Source organism: Tachyglossus aculeatus, chromosome 1 (assembly GCF_015852505.1).
Source record: "Tachyglossus aculeatus isolate mTacAcu1 chromosome 1, mTacAcu1.pri, whole genome shotgun sequence".
Classification (NCBI taxonomy): Eukaryota; Metazoa; Chordata; class Mammalia; order Monotremata; family Tachyglossidae; genus Tachyglossus; species Tachyglossus aculeatus.
Genome location: NC_052066.1, coordinates 33771205 through 33792554, shown reverse-complemented (window position 1 = coordinate 33792554; position 21350 = coordinate 33771205). Strand labels below are relative to the sequence as shown.

The 21350-nt window shown below is 44.5% G+C and overlaps 1 protein-coding gene across 1 annotated transcript in view; it reads right to left on the bottom strand.

Annotated features, from left to right (window-relative positions):
* PDCD10 (programmed cell death 10) overlaps window positions 1-21350 on the bottom strand; it is an 81311-nt gene that overhangs the window by 15074 nt on the left and 44887 nt on the right. Inside the window, exons 3-5 of the mRNA XM_038748660.1 lie at window positions 19534-19587; window positions 15128-15245; window positions 5376-5502 (exon numbers count right to left, since the gene is read on the bottom strand). Coding sequence (XP_038604588.1) covers window positions 5376-5502; window positions 15128-15245; window positions 19534-19587 — 299 coding nt within the window. The remainder of the gene's footprint in view (window positions 1-5375; window positions 5503-15127; window positions 15246-19533; window positions 19588-21350) is intronic.

Below are 21350 nucleotides of genomic sequence, written 5' to 3'. Positions count from 1 at the left end.
ATTTACTGAAGGCCTCCTGTGGGCACAGAACTGTCCTAAGCACCACAGTCTTAGTTGAGAAATTTAAAGTCAATGTGCACAGTATAAGCAAAACTCTACTCTCTACCCCAACATTTCACCTCTGTTGCTAGCTTTCTCATCATGATGATAATGGCATTTATTAAGTGCTTACTGTGTGCAAAGCACTGTTCTAAGCACTGAGGAGGTTACAAAGTGATCAAGTTGTCCCACGGGGGGCTCACAGTCTTAATCCCCATTTTACAGATGAGGTAACTGAGGTACAGAGAAGTTAAGTGACTTGCCCAAGGTCACACAGCTGACAAGTGGCGGAGCCTGGATTTGAACCTATGACCTCTGACTCCATAGCCCGGGCTCTTTCCATTGAGCCACGCTCCAGCTTGGCTTCCATCACCCACAGCTTAACTTGTTCCTCACTGATATCCCCAACTCCGGTCTCTTTCCATTCCTGCCTGTTCTATGCTGCCTGGACCATCTTTTGAAAGTGTTGTCCAGAATACACTCAAACCCTTCGTTGGCCTTCCCAATTCCCCACTGTTATCAGTCAGGAGATCACGAGTTTTAAGGCATTCAACAGCTCCATTCAAGCTAATCTCCTCCGTGGTGTCCCAATCTCGCTTCTCAAGACTGGAAGCGCTCCTCTAGACTGTAAGCTCGTTGTAGACAGTGAATTACTCTCCCAAGCACTTAGTACAGTGTACTGCACACAGTAAGTGCTCAATAAATATGACTGAATAGAGTGAATGAAGGCACGAACGCTTCTCCCAACTCCACCTGCTTGCCTGGAACTCTTTCCCTGACAAATCTAGCAGACCACAGGGAACCCCATCCTCAAAGCTTTTCCAAAATCTCATCTCCTCTAAGAACATTACCTGATTAATTTCTCTTCCCCATAGGTTATATCTCACCCATTACTACTACTTCAGCGCCTTTAGTACCAACTATGCACTTACTCATAGCCACCTATGTCACGTGTCTTTTTTACTTACCCTATTTACGCGCTAACGCATATGCCCATCAACGACTTCTCTGCTGTACTGTTCTTTCCCAAGTGCTTACTACAGTACTCTGCTCATAATAGGCACTCAGTTAGTACCAATGATGATTAATTCTTCCTATAAACCGTAAACTGAGTGCCTGCCTCTCACACTGGCCTGTGAGCTCCTTGAGGGCTGGGATTATGTCTAATAACTCTAACGTATTCTCTCAAGCACTTAGTACAGTGCTCTGCACGCAGTAGGTGTTCATTAATGAGTACTGTTGATGGACTCATTATCTCTCAATCAATCAATCATATTTATTGAGCGCTTACTGTGTGCAGAGCACTGTACTAAGCGCTTGGGAAGTACAAGCTGGCAACATATGGAGATAGTCCCTACCCAACAGTGGGCTCACAGTCCTATGCCTAGCCGGGTTGACTCACTGGTTTCTTCGTTTCCTTTCTCGTCCCAGATCTACTGCTCCTCAACACTGGAAAGGAAGTCTCCAGAAAAATCAACAGGTAGCCCTTCTGCTACAGTTTCAACATATAAAATACGGTAAAGTTAATGCGTTCACACGTAAAGGGGAAATACGCGCTTTCCCTTGGTCACTGCCACAACCCATCTAAATCTCCCGTGCACTGGCTTTCATTTGATTTATTACATTTTTGCTTACACATTTACACCAATACCAATACTGATGCTCTTCTACCTGTTCTATGGCTTCTTCTTCACTGCTTTCAAGCATGCTCATATCCCGCCAACCTAAAAAAAATTCAACCTCAACCCCACGACTCCCAGCAGTTATCCTATGTCCCTCCTACCATTCCTCTCCGAACTTTTAAGTTGGCTACATGCACCACCTCCACTTCCTCTCCTCCAATTCTCTCCTTAAACATCCCCTCCAATCTAGCTTCTACCCTCTTCACTCCACCAAAACTGCCCTGTCAAAGGTCATCAAAGATCTCCATTGCCAAATCCATTGGCGTACATTCCATCCTAATTCTCCTCAACCTCTCAGCTTCTTTCTACACTGTGGACCATCTCCTTTTATAACATTATCCAACCTTAGCTTCACTGACACTGTCCTCTCCTCGTCCTCCTATCTCTCTGTCCGCTCAGTCTCAGAGGGCTCTGCCTTTGCCTCTCACCCCCTAACTATGGAAGTGTTTCAAGGCTCAGTTCTGGGTCCCCTTCTATACTCCACTTACACCCACTCTCTTGGAGAACTCTTCCGCTCCCACGGCTTCAACTAGCAACTCTAAGCAGATGATTCCCTAATCTACATCCCCAGCCCTGATCTCGTGCCTTCTATTCAGTCTCATATTTCCTCCTCTCTAACTGGATGCCCCACCGACACTTCCACTTTAAGAAGTCCAAAATAGAATTCATCATCCTTCCCAAACCTTCTCCTCCCAAACCTTCAAGCGTCACCATCCTCCATCTCAATTTTCATTCATTCACTCTATCATATTTATTGAGCGCTCACTGTGGGCAGAGTACTATATTAAGCATTTGGGAGAGTACAACAACACATTCCCTGCCCGCAATGAGCTTACAGTCTGGAGTGGGAGGGGAGAGACATTAACATAAATAAATTACAGTGAGCCAGTTGTTGGGTACGGACTGTCTCTATATGTTGCCGACTTGTACTTCCCAAGCGCTTAATACAGTGGTGTGCACACAGTAAATGCTCAATAAATACGACAATGAATACGTACAAAAGTGCTGTGGGGCTGGGAGGGGAAAAAAACAAAGGGAGCAAGAGGTTGATGTACAAAGGAGTGGGAGAAGACGAAATGGGGGGGCTTTAGTCAGCGAAGACTTCTTGAGGAAATGTGCTTTCAATAAGGCTTTGAGACTGGGGAGAGTAACTGTCGGATTTGAGGAGGGAGGGAGTTCAAGTCCAGAGGCAGGCCGTGGGTGAGGGGTTGGTGGCGAGACAGATGAGATCACAGTGTGGCTCAGTGGAAAGAGCAAGGGATTTGGAGTCAGAGGTCATGGGTTCAAATCCCAGCTCCGCCAACTGTCAGCTGTGTGACTTTGGGCAAGTCACAACTTCTCTGTGCCTCATTTACCTCATTTGTAAAATGGGGATTAAAACTGTGAGCCCCCCGTGGGACAACCTGATCACCTTGTAACCTCCCCAGAGCTTAGAACAATGCTTTGCACATACTAAGTGCTTAACAAATATCATTATTATTATTATTACCAAGGCCCAGAGAGGTTAGCATTAGAGGAGTGAAGTGTGTGGGATGGGTTGTAGTGAGAGAGGAGAAAAGTCTGGTAGGAGGGGGCAATGTGACGGAGTGCTTTAAAGCCAACGGTGAGGAGTTTTTGCTTGACTGCATAAGTGGGTGGGCAACCACTGAAGTATTTTGATGAGTGAGGTGAATTCCTGAACGTCCTGACGTTTTTGAAGAAAAATGATCCGGGCAGCAGAGTGAAGTATGGACTGGAGTGGGGAGAGGCAGGAGGGTGGGAGTCAGCAAGGAGCCTGATGCAGTAATCCAGGCAGGAGAGGCTGAGTGATTACATTAACGTGACAGCAGTTCGGATGGAGCGAAAAGGACGGATTTTAGCAATGTTGTGAAGGTGGGACCGACAGGATTTAGCGACGGATTGAATATGTGGGTTGAATGAGAGAGGAGTCAAGGATAACGCCAAGGTTACAGGTTTGTGAGACAGGAAGGATGTCTCCTGTCTCCTTTACTGTAGTGCCGTCCACAGTGATGGGAAAGTCAGGAAAACCTTCACAACAATATTAAAATCCACCCTTTCCTGTCCATCCAAACTGCTGACACATTAATCCAAGCATTTATCCTGTCCCACCTGGACTTGTGCATCAGTCTCCTGGCTGATCTCCCTGCTTCCTGTCTCTCCCCATTTCAGTCCATACTTCACTCCTACTACAAGTTATTAGAAGCAGCGTGGCTCATTGGAAAGAGTCCGGGCTTTGGAGTCAGAGGTCATGGGTTCAAATCCCGGCTCCGCCAATTGTCAGCTGTGTGACTTTGGGCAAGTCACTTAACTTCTCTGGGTCCCAGTTACCTCACCTGTAAAATGGGGGTGAAGACTGTGAGCCCCACGTGGGACACACTGATCACCTTGTAACCTCCCCAGCGCTTAGAACAGTGCTTTGCACAGAGTAAGCGCTTAACAAATACTATTATTATTGCAACCCGGCCCTCACACTTTACTCCTCTAATGCAAAACCTACTCACTCTACCTCCATCTTGTCTATCTCGCCACGGTCGATCTCTCACCCACGTTCTGCCTCTGGCTTGAAACTCCTTCCTCCTTCATACCCGACGGACGATCACGCTCTCCACCTTCAAAGCCATATTCATTCATTCGATGGGATTTACTGAGCGCTTACTGTGTGCAGAGGACTGTACTAAGCGCTTGATTAAAAACACATCTCCACGGGGGACTTTCTCCAAGACCTCATTTCCTCCTCTCCCACTCCCTTCTGCATCGGCCTTCCACTTGGATTTGCATCCTGGACGCCCTCCACCTTCAGTCGCACGTCAGTGATGTACATATCAAGGCCTAATGGATAAAGCACATGCCTGGGAGTCCTAGGGACCTGGGTTCTAATCCCGGTTCCATCACCTGACAGATGTGTGAACTTGCACAAGTCACTAACTTCTCTATGCCTCAGTTACCTCATGTGCAAAATGGGGTTTAAGACTATGAGCCACACGTGGGACACAGACTATGTCCCACCTGATTAGCTTGTATTTATCCAGTGCTTAATAATAACAATAATGATGGCATTTATTAAGCGCTTATTATGTGCAAAGCACCGTTGTAAGTGCTGAGGTTACAAGGTGATCAGGTTGTCCCACGGGGGGCTCACAGTCTTAATCCCCATTTTACAGATGAGGTGCCTGAGGCACAGAGAAGTTAAGTGACTTGCCCAAAGTCACAGAGCTGACAATTGGTGGAGTCGAGATTTGAACCTGTGACCGCTGATCCAAAGCCCGTGCTCTTTCCACTGAGCCACAAGTGCCTGGCACCTAGTGAGTGCTTAAATACCACAATTTTTATTATTATTCTGTATGCTCATTACGGGTAAGGACTGTGTCTGCTAATTCTGTTGCACCGCATTCTCCCACAGGTTTAGTACAGTGCTCTGCCCATAATAAGCACTCAATAAATACCACTGATTGATTGATATCTGAAATTTACTTATAACAATATCACCCCTCTAGGCAGTCAGGTCCTTGAGGGTAGGGACAAGCCTTCTAATTCTGTTATAATATAGTCGCAACGTTCAATGAATACGATTGGCGTGACAAGTGCTGCATCACTAATTAACATTAACTGTGAAGGGCTTTTACTAGTAGGTACATAAAGTGTAATTGCACTTACTTGATTGTCTGAAGAAACCTCACCCTATCATTGATCTCATCAGGGATCTTACTGAGAATCTGTTTCAGCGCTCTCGCCTTTTCATTCAGGTCCTGGAATTCAGCTTCTGGCCTTTCGATCATATACTCTGACAAATAAGAACACACGCGCCACAAAATTCAGGTTACTTCACGTTTACGTCCACCATCAGATTGCCCAGGTCTTGAAGCGAATGAGGCCCAAAGGGCTAAAAATCAGAAAGGCTATTGGGAGGAGACGGTATGGACGAAGACTCCGCAGTATAAGACTGCTATTAAATGCCAGAGGAGCCCAACCACGGTATGGTAAGAGGTTATTTTATATCAGATTATCTGCGCATTTCACAGTTTAAAAAAAACAAAATCAAAATCAAGCTCTGGAAGCAGCTCGGCCTAATGGATAGAGTGCAGGGTTGGGAGTCAGAAGGACCTAGGTTCGAATCCCAGCTCCACCCCTTGTTGGCCATGTTCAGCGCTTAGAACAGTGCTCTGCACGTAGTAAGCGCTTAATAAATACCATCGCCATTATTATTATTATTATATACATATATACAGGTGCCGTGGGGAGGGGAAGGAGGTAAGACGGGGGGATGAGGAGGGGGAGAGGAAGGAGGGGGCTCAGTCTGGCCCTGTCTGCCTACCCCCCGGGTCCGCCCATCCCACCCCCCCACCATCTGCCCAGCGTGGCTCAATGGAAAGGGCGTGGGCTTGGGAGTCAGAGGGCATGGGTTCAAATCCCAGCTCTGCCACTGGCCTGCTGTGTGACTTTGGGCAAGTCACTTCACTTCTCTGTGCCTCAGTTCCCTCATCTGTCAAATGGGGATGAAGCCTGTGAGCCCCATGTGGGACAACCTGATGACCTTGTAAATCACCCCCCCCCAGTGCTTAGAACAGTGCTTGGCACATAGTAAGCACTTAAATATCGTCATTATTACTATTATTATCCCCCCTGTCTGTCCATCCCCCCACCCACCCCCAGGTCTCCCCATCCCTCCCGGTCTCCCCATCTACTGCCGCCCCCCTAACCCCTGACCTTCCCCACTCCCCCCGCACCCCGACCCGCCTGCCCAGCGTGGCTCAGTGGAAAGAGCCCGGGCTTGGGAGCCTGAGGTCATGGGTTCAAATCCCGGCACCGCCGCCTGTCAGCTGTGTGACTTTGGGCAAGTCGCTTCACTTCTCTGGGCCTCAGTTACCTCATCTGTAAAATGGGGATTAAGATTGTGAGCCCCTCATGGGACAACCTGATCACCTTGTATCCTCCCCAGCGCTTAGAACAGTGCTCTGCACATAGTAAGCACTTAATAAATGCCATTATCATCATCATCACCGTGTGCGCCCCTCTAGACTGTAAGCTCGTTGTGGGCGGGGACTGCATCTGCCAACTTTATTAGAGAAGCAGCGTGGCTTAGTGGAAAGGGCCCGGGCTTTGGAGTCAGAGGTCACGGGTTCAAATCCCGGCTCCGCCAATTGTCAGCTGTGCGACTTTGGGCAAGTCACCTCACTTCTCTGTGCCTCAGATCCCTCATCTGCAAAATGGGGATGAAGACTGTGAGCCTCCCGTGGGACAACCTGATCACCTTGTAACCTCCCCAGCGCTTAGAATAGTGCTTTGCACAGGGTAAGCGTTTAATAAATGCCATAAAAAACTCTATTAAATCAGAGGTAGCACTTGAGAACACTGCCTGAAGCCTTTGTTATTCTATTGTCCTCCAAGTATCTGCTCTACCCTCTTCATTTTAGGTTTCCCAAATTCAGCTCTCCGTAGAGCACTTTGTCGGTGTCACTGAAGCTGTCACTGATACCCGTTCTATCATCAATTGTCATCAATCGTATTTATTGAGCGCTTACCGTGTGCAGAGCACTGTACTAAGCGCTTGGGAAGGCCAAGTTGGCAACATATAGAGACAGTCCCTACCCAACAGTGGGCTCACAGTCTAAAAGGGGGAGACAGAGAACAAAGCCAAACATACTAACAAAATAAAATAAACAGAATAGATATGTACAAGTAAAATAAATAAATAGAGTAATAAATATATACAAACATATATACAGGTGCAGTGGGGAAGGGAAGGAGGTAAGATGGGGGGGATGGAGAGGGGGATGTCCCACCCAATTTGGCTGTGTTGAGATGAGCATAGCTTCACTGCTCGGAGGCTGTTTCAGAACTGCAAGGAACGCAACCCTATGTTGCCACCTGTTCTTGAGTACGGCTTATAAAGGACGTGGTCTAGTGGACAGCGCGTGGGCCTGAGAGTCGGAAGGTCATGGGTTCTAATCCCGGCTCTGCTACTTGCCTGCTGGGTGACCTTGAGCAAGTCACTTAAGTGGGCTTCATTTACCTCGTGGGAATTGAGATTGTGAGCCCAAATGGGACACAAATGGACTGTGTACACCCCGATTTGCTTATATCCACCCCCCAGCACTTAGAACTGTGCCTGGCACATAGTAAGAGCTTAACAAATACCATAATAATAATAATAGTAACTATTAGGTACTATTAATAGCAACAATAATAATAATAATAATAATGATGGCATTAATTAAGCACTTACTATGTGCAAAGCACTGTTCTAAGCGGTGGGGAGGTTACGCGGTGATCAGGTTGCCCTATGGGGGGGGGGGGGGGGGGCTCACAGTCTTAATTCCCATTTTACAGATGAGGTAACTGAGGCACAGAGAAGTGACTTGCCCAAAGTCACCCAGCTGACAATTGGCGGAGCCGTGATTTGAACCCATGACTTCTGACTCCAAAGCCCATGCTCTTTCCACTGAGCCACACTGCTTCTATTATTACTATTACTATACTATTACTATATACTAGTATATAATGTGATAGTTATGGTAACTATCAATATATTAACTATATACTAGTTATATAGTAACTATATACTATACACTAGTAACTATAGTACTAGTATACTAGTACTAGTATAGTAATATTACTATACTATTACTACCACTATTACTAGTATAATAAACTATTTAATAGTATAATATATGATATTAATTACATCATAACATTAATCATCATAATATTAATATAATTATAATAATATTAAAATTATTATGTTAATTATATTATAATTGTATTAATAGTATAATTGTACTTCCCAAGCGCTTAGTACAGCGCTCTGCACACAGTAAGCGCTCAATATGATTGAATGAATGAATGAATTATATTGATATAATATTAATATAATATATAATATACTATACTAATATACTATTTAGTAGTATAATAAACTATTACTGCTATACTATTACTAATAATAGTAACTATTATTATTATTATTAGTATTTTTACAGGCCTGGGAATCAGTGGTCATGGGTTCTAACCCGAGCACCGCCACTTGTCAGCTGGGTGACTTTGGGCCAGGCCCTTAATTTCTCTGTGCCTCGGTTCCCTCAACTGGAAAATGGGGATTAAGACTGGGAGCCCCACGTGGGACAACCTGATTACCTTGTGTCTACCTCAGCGCTTAAATCAGTGCTTGGCACATAGTAAGCATTTAACAAATAACATCATTATTATTATTATTATTATTATTAACTGAGGAAGGTAGCCGAATATGATGCCTGCACAAGGTACAAGTCTCCCAACCACAGAGAAGATTCGATAATAATACAGCTCTGTAGACCTTTAGTTTGGGACAGAGGCTTCTACGACAGTACTGACACAGTCTTTCTGACTTGTCTCCTTGTCTCCCCAAGGATACGTTAGCCTAAATAACTTGGTTTTCTGTAGCTCTGTGTATCATCATCATCAATCGTATTTATTGAGTGCTTACTATGTGCAGAGCACTGTACTAGGCGCTTGGGAAGTACAAGTTGGCAACATATAGAGACAGTCCCTACCCAACAGTGGGCTCACAGTCTAAAAGGGGGAGACAGAGAACAAAACCAAACATACTAACAAAATAAAATAAATAGAATAGATATGTACACTAGAATAAATAAATAGAGTAATAAATATGTACAAACACATATACATATATACAGGTGTGTTGCTACCTAACAGAATTCCCTGACAGCATTCTGCTTGGTGTTGTCAGTTCATTTTCTGGTGAGGGACATGGTTTTCCAAGTGCTGGCTGAAATCACCTCACTTTTTTTTTTTTTTCTGGATTTAGCCTGTAAGAACTGGGTGATTTGATTTCAATAATTCACAATAATTTTCAGGTCATCTCGGGTGTGGACGTCAAGAGCGTAATCATCTGCATAAAGGAACTCTTGAATTCCCGAAGGCTTCGAATGATATTCAGAGGAGAGTGAGTGGTTAGACTTTCCAGAGGAGTAGAGGCCTACTACATAGCCCTCTTTCATGCTCACTGCAACCAGGAATGGATTAGACAGGGAACCCTTGGCTCTCACCCACCCACCTACCCATTCTATCACGAAGTAGTCTCACTACTTGATTAACTTTTCTCAGCAGCCACTTGTTTAATAACTTCCAGGGCCCAGATATACTGAAGGTATCAAATGCTTTGCAGCGTGGCTCAGTGGAAAGAGCCCGGGCTTTGGAGTCAGAGGTCTTGGGTTCGAATGCCGCTCCGCCACATGTCTGCTGTGTGACCTTGGGCAAGTCACTTAACTTCTCTGGGCCTTAGTTACCTCATCTGTAAATTCTCGCCCCCTCCTACCTCCTCTCCCTTCTGTCCTTCTCCAGCCCAGCCCACGCCCTCCGCTCCTCTGCCGCTAATCTCCTCACCGGGCCTCGTTCTCGCCTAGTCCCGCCATCGACCCCCGGCCCACGTCCTCCCCCGGGCCTGGAATGCCCTCCCTCTGCCCATCCGCCAAGCAAGCTCTCTTCCTCCCTTCAAGGCCCTGCTGAGAGCTCACCTCCTCCAGGAGGCCTTCCCAGACTGAGCCCCTTCCTTCCTCTCCCCCTCGTCCCCCTCTCCATCCCCCCACCTTACCTCCTTCCCTTCCCCACAGCACCTGTATATATGTATATATGTTTGCACATAGTTGTTACTCTATTTATTTATTTATTTATTTATTTTGCTTGTGCATATCTATTCTATTTATTTTATTTTGTTAGTATGTTTGGTTTTGTTCTCTGTCTCCCCCTTTTAGACTGTGAGCCCACTGTTGGGTAGGGACTGTCTCTATATGTTGCCAATTTGTACTTCCCAAGCGCTTAGTACAGTGCTCTGCACACAGTAAGCACTCAATAAATACGATTGATGATGATGATGACTGTGAGCCCCATGTGGGACAACCTGACCACGCTGTATCCCCCCCAGCGCTTAGAACAGTGCTTTGCACATAGTAAGCGCTTAACAAATGCCATCATTATTATTTGATGCCCACTCTATGAAAACTGTGCAAAACTCTTGGTATATAGTTCCCTGCAAATTCTTCATATTTGATCAGCATCACAAATACGTGTCGACTGAACCACGTTGTGGCCTGAAGCTACACTGTGATACTGGGAGTATTAGGTGGACAATGTCTTTTAGTAGCCGATCCAAAAATACTCTGGATATCAACTTGCCGGCAATGACAACTGCTGCTCTCGATCTTTGGCCTTTCTCATTAAAAACGGGGAAGCGGCGTTGCCTAGGGGAAAGAGCCTGGAGCCGGGAGTCAGGAGCAGGGCTCTAATCTCAGTTCTGCCACTTGCCTGCTGTGTGACCTGGGGGGATTCACGACTTCTCTGAGCCTCAGTGTCCTCAACTGCGAAATGAGATTGCAAATATCTTTTCTCCCTCCTACTTAGATTGCGAACTCCGGGGAGGATAGGGGCCATGCCCAAACTGATTAACTTGTATCTACCCCAGCGTTTAGAAGAGTACTTGACGTGTAATATGCGCTTAACTACTATGCACGGTTTAGTGGATAGAGCATGAGAGCCTAACCCCGGCCCCGCCACTTGTCTGCTGGGCAAGTCACTTCACTTCCCTGTGCCTCAGTTACCTCATCTGTAAAATGGGGACTGAGACTGCGAGATCCACGTGCGGCAGGGACTGTGGCTAACCTGATTTGCCTGTAACCGCCCCAGCGCTGAGTAGTGTCGGGCTCACAGTCAAGAGCGTAATACAATAATTATTATTATAATACCATCTTTGAGAACCCGTGGCATTCTTTCAGTCATCTGTATGCGGAGGAAGAGGTTGTACAAGTGCTTAAGTAATAATAATAATGATTATGGTATGCAGCGTGGCTAGAGAAGCAGCGTGGCTCGGTGGAAAGAGCCCGGGCTTGCGAGTCAGAGGTCATGGGTTCGAATCCCGGCTCTGCCACGTCTGCTGTGTGACCTTGGGCAAATCACTTAACTTCTCTGAACCTCAGTTCCCTCATCTGTAAAATGGGGATTAAGACTGTGAGCCCCACGTGGGACAACCTGATCACCTTGTATCCCCCCCAGCGCTTAGAACAGTGCTTTGCACATAGTAAGCGCTTAACAAATGCCATTATTACATTACATTATGGTATGTGCTTATGTGTGAGGCACTATACTAAGCGCTGGGATGGATACTAGGAAATCAGTTGGACACAGCCCTTTGTCCCACGTGGGGCTCACAATCTCAATCCCCATTTTACCGATGAGGTAACTGAGGCCCAGAGAAGTGAAGTCACCTGCCCAAGGTCACCCAGCAGAGAAGTGGCGGAGCGAGGCTTACAACCCTTCTCGACGGTGAGCCCGTTGTTGGGTAGGGATTGTCTCTATTTGTTGCTGAACTGTACTTTTCAAGCCCTTAGTACAGGGCTTTGCACACAGTAAGCGCTCAATAAATACGAATATGAATGAATGAATGAACCCACGACCTTCCGACTCCCACAGAGCATCCCCTCAATGTTTATAGATCCCAGGGTGTATGCCACAGAGTCCCACCGCATTTTCCAGTTTCCACGGCTCTGACTGCTGCCATGACATCCCTAATATTTGGTACAAGTGGCTGATCTCCCTTATTTGGTCGCCTTGAATATTTTGCAGGTCCCTAACTTCAATAGCAGAAACAGTGTGGAGAACACAGAAATAATCTTGCCATCTTTTAAGGATTTCCTCAATGAGCTGGGATATTAACGGGGTGGCATTTGCTAATAACTTAGCAAATTATTATTAAAATTATAATAAAATTATTATAATTAAATAATTATTTGCATGTACCAAGGACCTTGACAGGTATAATATACGTAGAACGGACTAAGTCCCTGACCTAAATCGGGTTCACGGGTAACAGTATCTTCTCTCCACTTTTACATTTGGAAAAACTGAAGCCCAAATAAGGCAAGTGGCCTCTCCAAACTCACACAGCAGGCAAGAGGCAGAGCCGGGATTAGAACCCAGATCCGCTCAAATCTAAATTAATTTTGAGGCCACTCAACATTAGGTTCCGGAAAAAAAAATTCATGTTTAATACAAATCTAGATTTGAACACATTACACCTAAACAACGTAAAATCGTACCTATATTCAATTAAGATAAAAATCTGCTACACAAGGCCTTTTTAAAAGTGAATTCCTGTTTGTCGTGAGGGAAAAAATGAATCTACCTCAGAGTACAATAAAACCTCCAAGAGCATAGTAACGACTTACAAGTCTAAATGTGAAACTGCCAGTAGTATTATACTCAACAGGAGGACTTTCCATCTGAATATGTCTGAAGCAGGTGCATTGCTGCACTAGTAAGTGGGAAATGTAAACATCTTTAGTCACTGTTTTTTCATCATCATCATCATCATCATCATCATCAATCGTATTTATTGAGCGCTTACTATGTGCAGAGCACTGTACTAAGCGCTTGGGAAGTACAAATTGGCAACATATAGCGACAGTCCCTACCCAACAGTGGGCTCACAGTCTAAAAGGGGGAGACAGAGAACAAAACCAAACATACTTACAAAATAAAATAAATAGGATAGATATGTACAAGTAAAATAGAGTAATAAATATGTACACCATATTTTTTAAATGATCTTAGTTACGTGTTCTGGATTTATGAAGTGAAAGCCTTCTCAACTGTTCTGCTTGTTTCAAATGTTACTGTCCAATAAGCTGTGTGACTCTGGACAAGTCACTTCACTTCTCTGTGCCTCAGTTACCTCCTCTGTAATAACAATAATAATACTAGCATTTATTAAGTGTTTACTTTGTGTAAAGCACTGTTCTAAGCACTGGGGAGGTTAGAAGGTGATCAGGTTATCCCACAGGGGGCTCATAGTCTTAATCCCCATTTTACAGATGAGGTAACTGAGGGCCAGAGAAGTGAAGTGACTTGCCCAAAGTCACACAGCTGACAACTGGCGGAGCCAGGATTTGAACCTATGGCCTCTGACTCCAAAGTCTGTGCTCTTTCCACTGAACCACGCTGCTTCTCTGTAAAATGGGGATTAAGACTGTGAGCCCCATGTGGGACAACCGGATAAACTTGTATCTACCCCAGCACTTAAAACAGTGATTGGCACATGGTAAGCGCTTAACAAATACCATAAAAAAAAAACCCATTTCCCGAAAGACAACTCAGCAATGGCTCAGAACTATTAAGGGGATATACGCTTCCTTTTATATAAATTGAAAAGCGGCATGACCTAGTGGAAAGAGCACGAGTCTGGGAGCCAGAGGACGTGGGTTCTAACCCGGCTCTGCCAGTCGCTTGCTGTGTGTCCTTGGGCAAGTCCCTTAACTTCTCTGTGCTGTCTCTATATGTTGCCAACTTGTACTTCCCAAGCGCTTAGAACAGTGCTCTGCACACAGTAAGCGCTCAATAAATACGATTGATTGATTGATTGATTGATCAGTTCCCTCCACTGTAAAATGGGGATTAAACGCTACTCCCTCCTACTTTAACAGTGAGCCCCATGTGGGACAGGAATGGTGTCCAACCTGATAAATTTACATCTACCCCAGCACAGAGAAAAGTGCTTGACACATAGTAAACGCTTAATGAATACCACAGGAAAAAAATAATTCAAGAAAGCAATCTCCTCAGTGAAAGTAGTGACAGGCACTTATCATGGTATTTATTTACTGAGTGTTTACTGCATGCAGGGCACTGTACTGACTGCTTGGGAGAGTACAATGCAACAGAGTTGGCAGAAACGTTCTCTGCTCACAATGAATGAGCTTAGTCTAGAGGGGAAGACAGACATTAATATAAATAATAATGATGGCATTTAATACTAATGATGGTATTTGTTAAGTGCTTACTATGTGCAAAGCACTGTTCTAAGCGCTAGGGTGGATACAAGGTGATCAGGTTGTCCCACGTGGGGCTCCCAGTCTTAATCCCCATTTGACACATGAGGTAACTGAGGCACAGAGAAGTTAAGTGACTTGCCCAAAGTCATTCATTCATTCAATCATATTTATTGAGCGCTTACTGTGTGCAGAGCACTGTACTAAGCGCTTGGGAAGTACAAGTTGGCAACATATAGAGACGGTCCCTACCCAACAGTGGGCTCACAGTCCAGAAGAAAGTCACACAGCTGATAAGCGGCGGAGCCAGGATTAGAACCCATGACCTCTGATTCCCAAGCCCGTGCTCTTCCCACTGAGCCACACTATCATATAATTTATAGATATGTACAAAGAGCTGTGATTGCAAAACAGAACGATTCAATCATATTTCTGCCATTTTCCAATCACCACCACAAAAAATAGATAACTTTGCGTTGGTGTCTGTCATAAAACCGTATGGGTTCTATTAAGATGATTATGTTGGGGTACATGATTGTCAAAGAATCGCCAGAGACAAAGCTGCAAGCAGGCACTCTTCTTTCAGAAAGTTACCTTCCACGTCATCGGCCGCCATACGCAGGAGCGACTCTGTAAAGTTAACCTCCACGCTTTTTTTCTCCAGAATTTTCATGATGATGTCTTGTGTAAGACCTGGATTTTCTTTTTCGGCCTATATTAAACGAAAGTTAAATCAGAAATGGGAGATAGAAAAAAACTTTAAAGCACTAAATTTGGTTATATTAGAAACCTACGCAGTCATAACGGCAAAGCATTTTTCACAAATGAATCTTTAAAAAGAGGAAGACTACTTTGATTTTCCACCACCTTTCCACATCCCCTCCATTTTTCTCCTTTAGAATGAACTTAATGAAAAACATCAAATTCTTTCTGTGCAAACTTGCAAAACCTAAAATGCTAGCCCACTAAATGATAAATGGATCTTGGTTTTCTTAGGTAACGTATTAAGCAATCATCCCTTTGCCTAGGCAACACAGATTAAGCCTTTTTACCTTACGTTTCTGGTTCGTATTTCTTTTAGGATCCAAAAGGGATTTTACCCTTTTATTTATTTAACTTAATGTTGGAAGGAACATGCCAGTTTCATATTAGTCTTCACTGTAGAGCTCTGCATGGAAGTCTCTTAAGATCAAGTAGACAGGTGGCATGGAAAGGGCTGGACATGACCACGATCCACAATTTTAGATAATTTCTGACTAAAGGAGCAGTGGATCCCAAAAGCACAGTGGTTGCAGTGCTAGTAAGCATGCATGGATGCCCTGCCCATTTCACTTTTAGCAGTGAACGAGGGGGAAAAAAAAATCCACCCCTAAAATGTTGCACACATGCGATCGACATTCACCAAGCCAAGCCAAACTCCGACAGCTTGAACCTGGATTTTGACAACTGCAGGGTTCTAAAATCACTAAATATTTTCTCATTTTGGGGATCTGTAAATTGCACCTTATACCTTTCAGGTAGGCTCCTTTTATTCCAAGAACGTGTAAATTACTACTCCTCCAATCCACTTTTGATATCACTGAGAATGAAGCTTCGTACTGTCCCTGCAACCCACTCCTTTAGTTTCTTTTTGATAAGATTTTAGAAGCAAAGGAAAAATCAAGCTTGTGTATTGAAACAGAAAGGCTATATATCACACATTTGTCTCAATCCAGACATCATTTTGACTGCTGTCAAATGTTATTGTTTCTGCTAAATCATTTTGATAGCTGGCAAAGTATCTTCTACAGTTTACACCAGAAATCATTTCTGACACTTCAGCATGTGCTGAGAAGATAAAATATAAGGAGAAAAAGAAGAATGGACCTATAAAGGTTAAGCCCATCTGGGTAGCGAGCATTCTGATTAACCTGGAGATTTTTTCCCCATCATCAATGGTTGCAGCAGATGGTGTAACTGTCTGCAATCATATTTTACTATTTAAATAGAGTAGAACACTGGACTGAACTGTGTCCCCAACTGTATCTCTCCAAGATATTTTTTGAAGAAACATCAGTTTAAACCCAGGATCGCTCACGGTAATCCAGCCAACCAGAGTAAATTTTAAAAGTCCTAAAAGTGAGTGTAGTATGTATGCTGTAGAAAATAAATATTTTTGATTAAGTTGTTAGGCTAAAGTTTTATGATGGACCAGAAAACGGATCCTAATGGGACTTAATAATAATGGCATTTATTAAGTGCTTACTATGTGCCAAGCACTGTTCTAAGCGCTGGGGAGGTTACAAGGTGATCAGGTTGTCCCACAGGGGGCTCACAGTCTTAATCCCCATTTTACAGATGAGGGAACTGAGGCCCAGAGAAGTGAAGTGACTTGCCCAAAGTCACCCAGCTGACAAGTGGCGGAGCCGGGATTCGAACCCCTGACCTCTGATTCCAAAGCCCGGGCTCTTTCCACTGAGCCGCGCTGCTTCTCGACTTCTGCTTATTAAGCAAAGCATTCTCTCGAAGTAGTATTTTCTTAAATGGATATGGAGATTTCAATAAGACCGGGGGAAGCAGCGCGGCTCAGTGGAAAGAGCGCAGGCTTTGGAGTCCGAGGTCATGGGTTCAAATCCCGGCTCCGCCTGTTGTCAGCTGTGTGACTTTGGGCAAGTCACTTAACTTCTCTGGGCCTCAGTTACTCATCTGTAAAATAGGGATTGAGACTGTGAGCCCCACACGGGACACCCTGATTACCTTGTTACCTCCCCAGCGCTTAGAACAGTGTTTTGCACCTACTAAGCGCTTAATAACTATCATTTTTTTTTCATCATCATCAATCGTATTTATTGAGCACTTACTATGTGCAGAGCACTGTACTAAGCACTTGGGAAGTACAAACTGGCAACATATAGAGACAGTCCCTACCCAACAGTGGGCTCACAGTCTAAAAGATCATTAGACTTTATCATTAGACATAGACATTAGATCATTAGACATAATAATCATTATTATTATTATTATTATTATTATTATTACAAAAGGTCTTCTAGTAACCCATCAGGATTTAACACAGTAACCAATCAACCAATGGCACATACTGTGCCCTTCCTGGGTGCACAGCACTTTAAGTACGCACTGGGGAGAGCAGCTAGACACGTTCCATGCCCACGGGGAATGCACATGTCCCGTTCTTAAAGAACCATACTTTGTAGTACTGTCAGTTCTGCTGTAACTCACGCTTTCATACGTTCTGATAAAATTACGGAACTTTTTCTGCGTGACGCGGCTCTGTTGGGATGAGATCTTGGAGGAAACGATTTTGCACATGTAGGCGGTGGGCACGGCCTGAGGACTATAACACAAGTTGTCTGTAATGAGAGATCCTTCAGGAGCACAATAACGGCATTAAAGGACAAATGACTAGTCAAGATGTGAGGCGCTTAAATGTTTTCATCTGAGGCATGATTCAGGCCTTTTCAACCTGCTACAGCTGAACAGAAATTAAAGATGATTCACGAATAAGAGTATACGAACAGGAAGACGGGTGCCCTTTCCCTGGTCCTTGCCTCGGCTCACCCTCCTATTCCGGGGCTAAACTTTCCCTCCGCATGAGCCACATCTGTCACGCTTCTCTCTAAGTTGTCCTGATGGCTACGGGCCTTAGGCCTCAAGTCTTCTGGCTTTCCCAGGGGCTTCTCCTTCTTCCTCCTCCTTTCTCCTGCCTCAAGATCCAGCCTTATCCACATCTGACCTCCAAACTCCTCTAGTGCTAACCTTTTTCTCACTGTGCCTCGATCTTGTCTGTCTCGCCGCCCACCCCTGGCCCACATCCCGCCTCAGGCCTGGACCCCCCTCCCTCCTCAAACCCAACAGACAATCACTCTCCCACCCCTTCAAAGTCTTATTGAAGGCACATCTCCTCCAAGAGGCCTCCCCACTTTTCCTCATCTCCCACTCCCTTCTACATCGCCCTGACTTGCTCCCTTTGCTCCTCCCCACCCCCGTCCCACAACATTTATGTACATATCTGAAATTTCATTTATTTATATTAATGTCTGTCTGCCCCCCCGTCTATACTGCAAGCTCGTTCTGGGCAGGGAGTGTCACTGTTGGTTGTACGGTACTTTTCCAAGCGCTTAGGACAGTGCTCAATAAATACGACTGAATGAGTGAGAGTAGGTGGAATGGTGTCTCAGAATCAGGAAGATGTGATCAGGAAATGATCCTGATATTTATGCAAAGAGAAAAAAGTATGTAAATAGTTGAGAACCTAACCATTCACCGCTATCAAATTGTGAAAATGGTTCCGGTTTGGGTGGCAGACGACTCAAATTTACAGATAAATAATATAAAAACTAATTTCAAAACACTGTTAAAAGCTTTCCATTGCCACCTATCAGTTCGTCCTCAACCCAGATCTTATTTTTCTTGCCGACATGGAAGAAAAGCAGTGTGGCTCAGTGGAAACAGCACTGGCTTTGGAGTCAGGGGTCATGGGTTCAAACCCCAGCTCCTCCAATTGTCAGCTGTGTGACTTTGGGCACGTCACAACTTTTCTGTGCCTCAGTTACCTCATCTGTAAAATGGGGATTAAGACTGTGAGCCCCCCATGGGACAACCTGATCCCCTTGTAACCTCCCCAGTGCTTAGAACAGTGCTTTGTACATAGGAAGCGCTTAATAAATGCCATTATTATTAACTGTTACTGACATCAATATCAAAATAACAATATTAAAATTTCAAAAACATGAGACATAACCACTGTAATTCACACACACACAAGCACAATAATTGACACAACTAGATAAATATTTTACAGTTTTTCAATTAATAGATGACAAGGAAATGCTTCTGAGGACTGTTTTCTTTTGTTGGAGTTTGAAACTATGAAATCCATATTGAAAAAGTGGAAGGCAGGTATAATTATTTCTGAAGAAAGTATAGTGTAATATTACTGTGAAATTTTGATTAAGATATAACTTACATTTTAAGCACTGTTTAATGAATTAACTTCTCACCTTAATGAAAGCTGCTCTCAGGGTCTGAGCAGCAGAGAGGTTTACTCGTTCTAACTGCAAGAAAAAATTGAAATCATTAGCATCCGAATTTATCAAGAAAGATTCGTAAATTTATTGAGTCTCCTCTTTTGAGTGAGATCCCGAGGGAAGAACACCGCATTCTCATAGCTGTAGGGAGGAGAAAATAAGTTACCTCTAACCTCTTCCTAACGCAGCCCACTTTCCTGGAAGAATCACAGCTGCTTTAACTGTGTGGACTAGCAGAAATTACTAAGTGCCCATTGAGTGCAACACGCTTACTAAGTTCATGGTCCTTGCCCACAAAGAGCTTACATTCTAATGGAGGAGACATAAAAATCTTTATAGCTTGAGTAAGCAAAATCAATAATGGAATGTACTACTGAATAAATTTACATGGAAGTGCTGAGGATGGATAGAGGCAAATGCATACATTTTAAGAAATGGTTGGCGGGTCCCTAAAGCTTGAGGTGTAAGGGATTCATAGGGAAGTCCTGTTGAAAGGGTGGGATTTTAGAAGGGCTTTGAATTGAGAGAGCGCTGCCATCTGACAGATTTGATGGCTAAGGGGACGATCCGTGCCAGGGGAACAACACAAATCTGGGAAGGAAGGTGGGAGTCGAGAGGATGTTCAGTTAGATAGGAGGAATGACAAGCCACAGCTGGGGAGGAGTGGTATCGAGGAGCAGATACGTTGAGAAGAAGGGATTTGGGGAAGAGCCTTGACGCTAAATGTGAGACCTTTTTGCTTATTATTAACATAGTCGTTAAGCTCTTACTATGCATCAAGCACTATTCTAAGTGCTGGGGTAAATACAGGCTAATCGGATTGGACCCAATCCCTGTCTCCCATGGGGTTCATTTAATCCACAGTTGACATTTCTGTTGAAAGGGCGGGATTTTAGAAGGGCTTTGAATTGAGAGAGCGCTGCCATCTGACAGATTTGATGGCTAAGGGGACGATCAGGGCCAGGGGAACAAAATGAATCTGGGAAGGAAGGTGGGAGTCGAGAGGATGTTCAGTTAAGAGGAATGAAAAGCCACAGCTGGGGAGGAGCGGTTTCGAGGAGCAGATACGTTGAGAAAAGGGGATTTGGGGACGAGCCTTGACGCTAAATGTGAGATGGTTTTGCTTATTATTAACATAGTCGTTAAGCTCTTACTATGCATCAAGCACTATTCTAAGTGCTGGGGTAAATACAGGCTAATCGGATTGGACCCAATCCCTGTCTCCCATGGGGTTCATTTAATCCACAGTTTACATTTCTGTTGAAAGGGCGGGACTTTAGAAGGGCTTTGAATTGAGAGAGCGCTGCCATCTGACAGATTTGATGGCTAAGGGGACGATCAGGGCCAGGGAACAACATGAATCTGGGAATGAAGGTGGGAGTCGAGAGGATGTTCAGTTAAGAGGAATGAAAAGCCACAGCTGGGGAGGAGCGGTTTTGAGGAGCAGATACGTTGAGAAGTGGGGATTTGGGGAGAAGCCTTGACGCTAAAGGTGAGACGGTTTTGCTTATTATTAACATAGTCGTTAAGCTCTTACTATGCATCAAGCACTATTCTAAGTTCTGGGGTAAATACAGGCTAATCGGATTGGACCCAATCCCTGTCTCCCATGGGGTTCATTTAATCCACAGTTGACATTTCTGTTGAAAGGGCGGGATTTTAGAAGGGCTTTGAATTGAGAGAGCACGGCCATCTGACAGATTTGATGGCTAAGGGGACGATCAGGGCCAGGGGAACGACACGAATCTGGGAATGAAGGTGGGAGTCGAGAGGATGTTCAGTTAGATAGG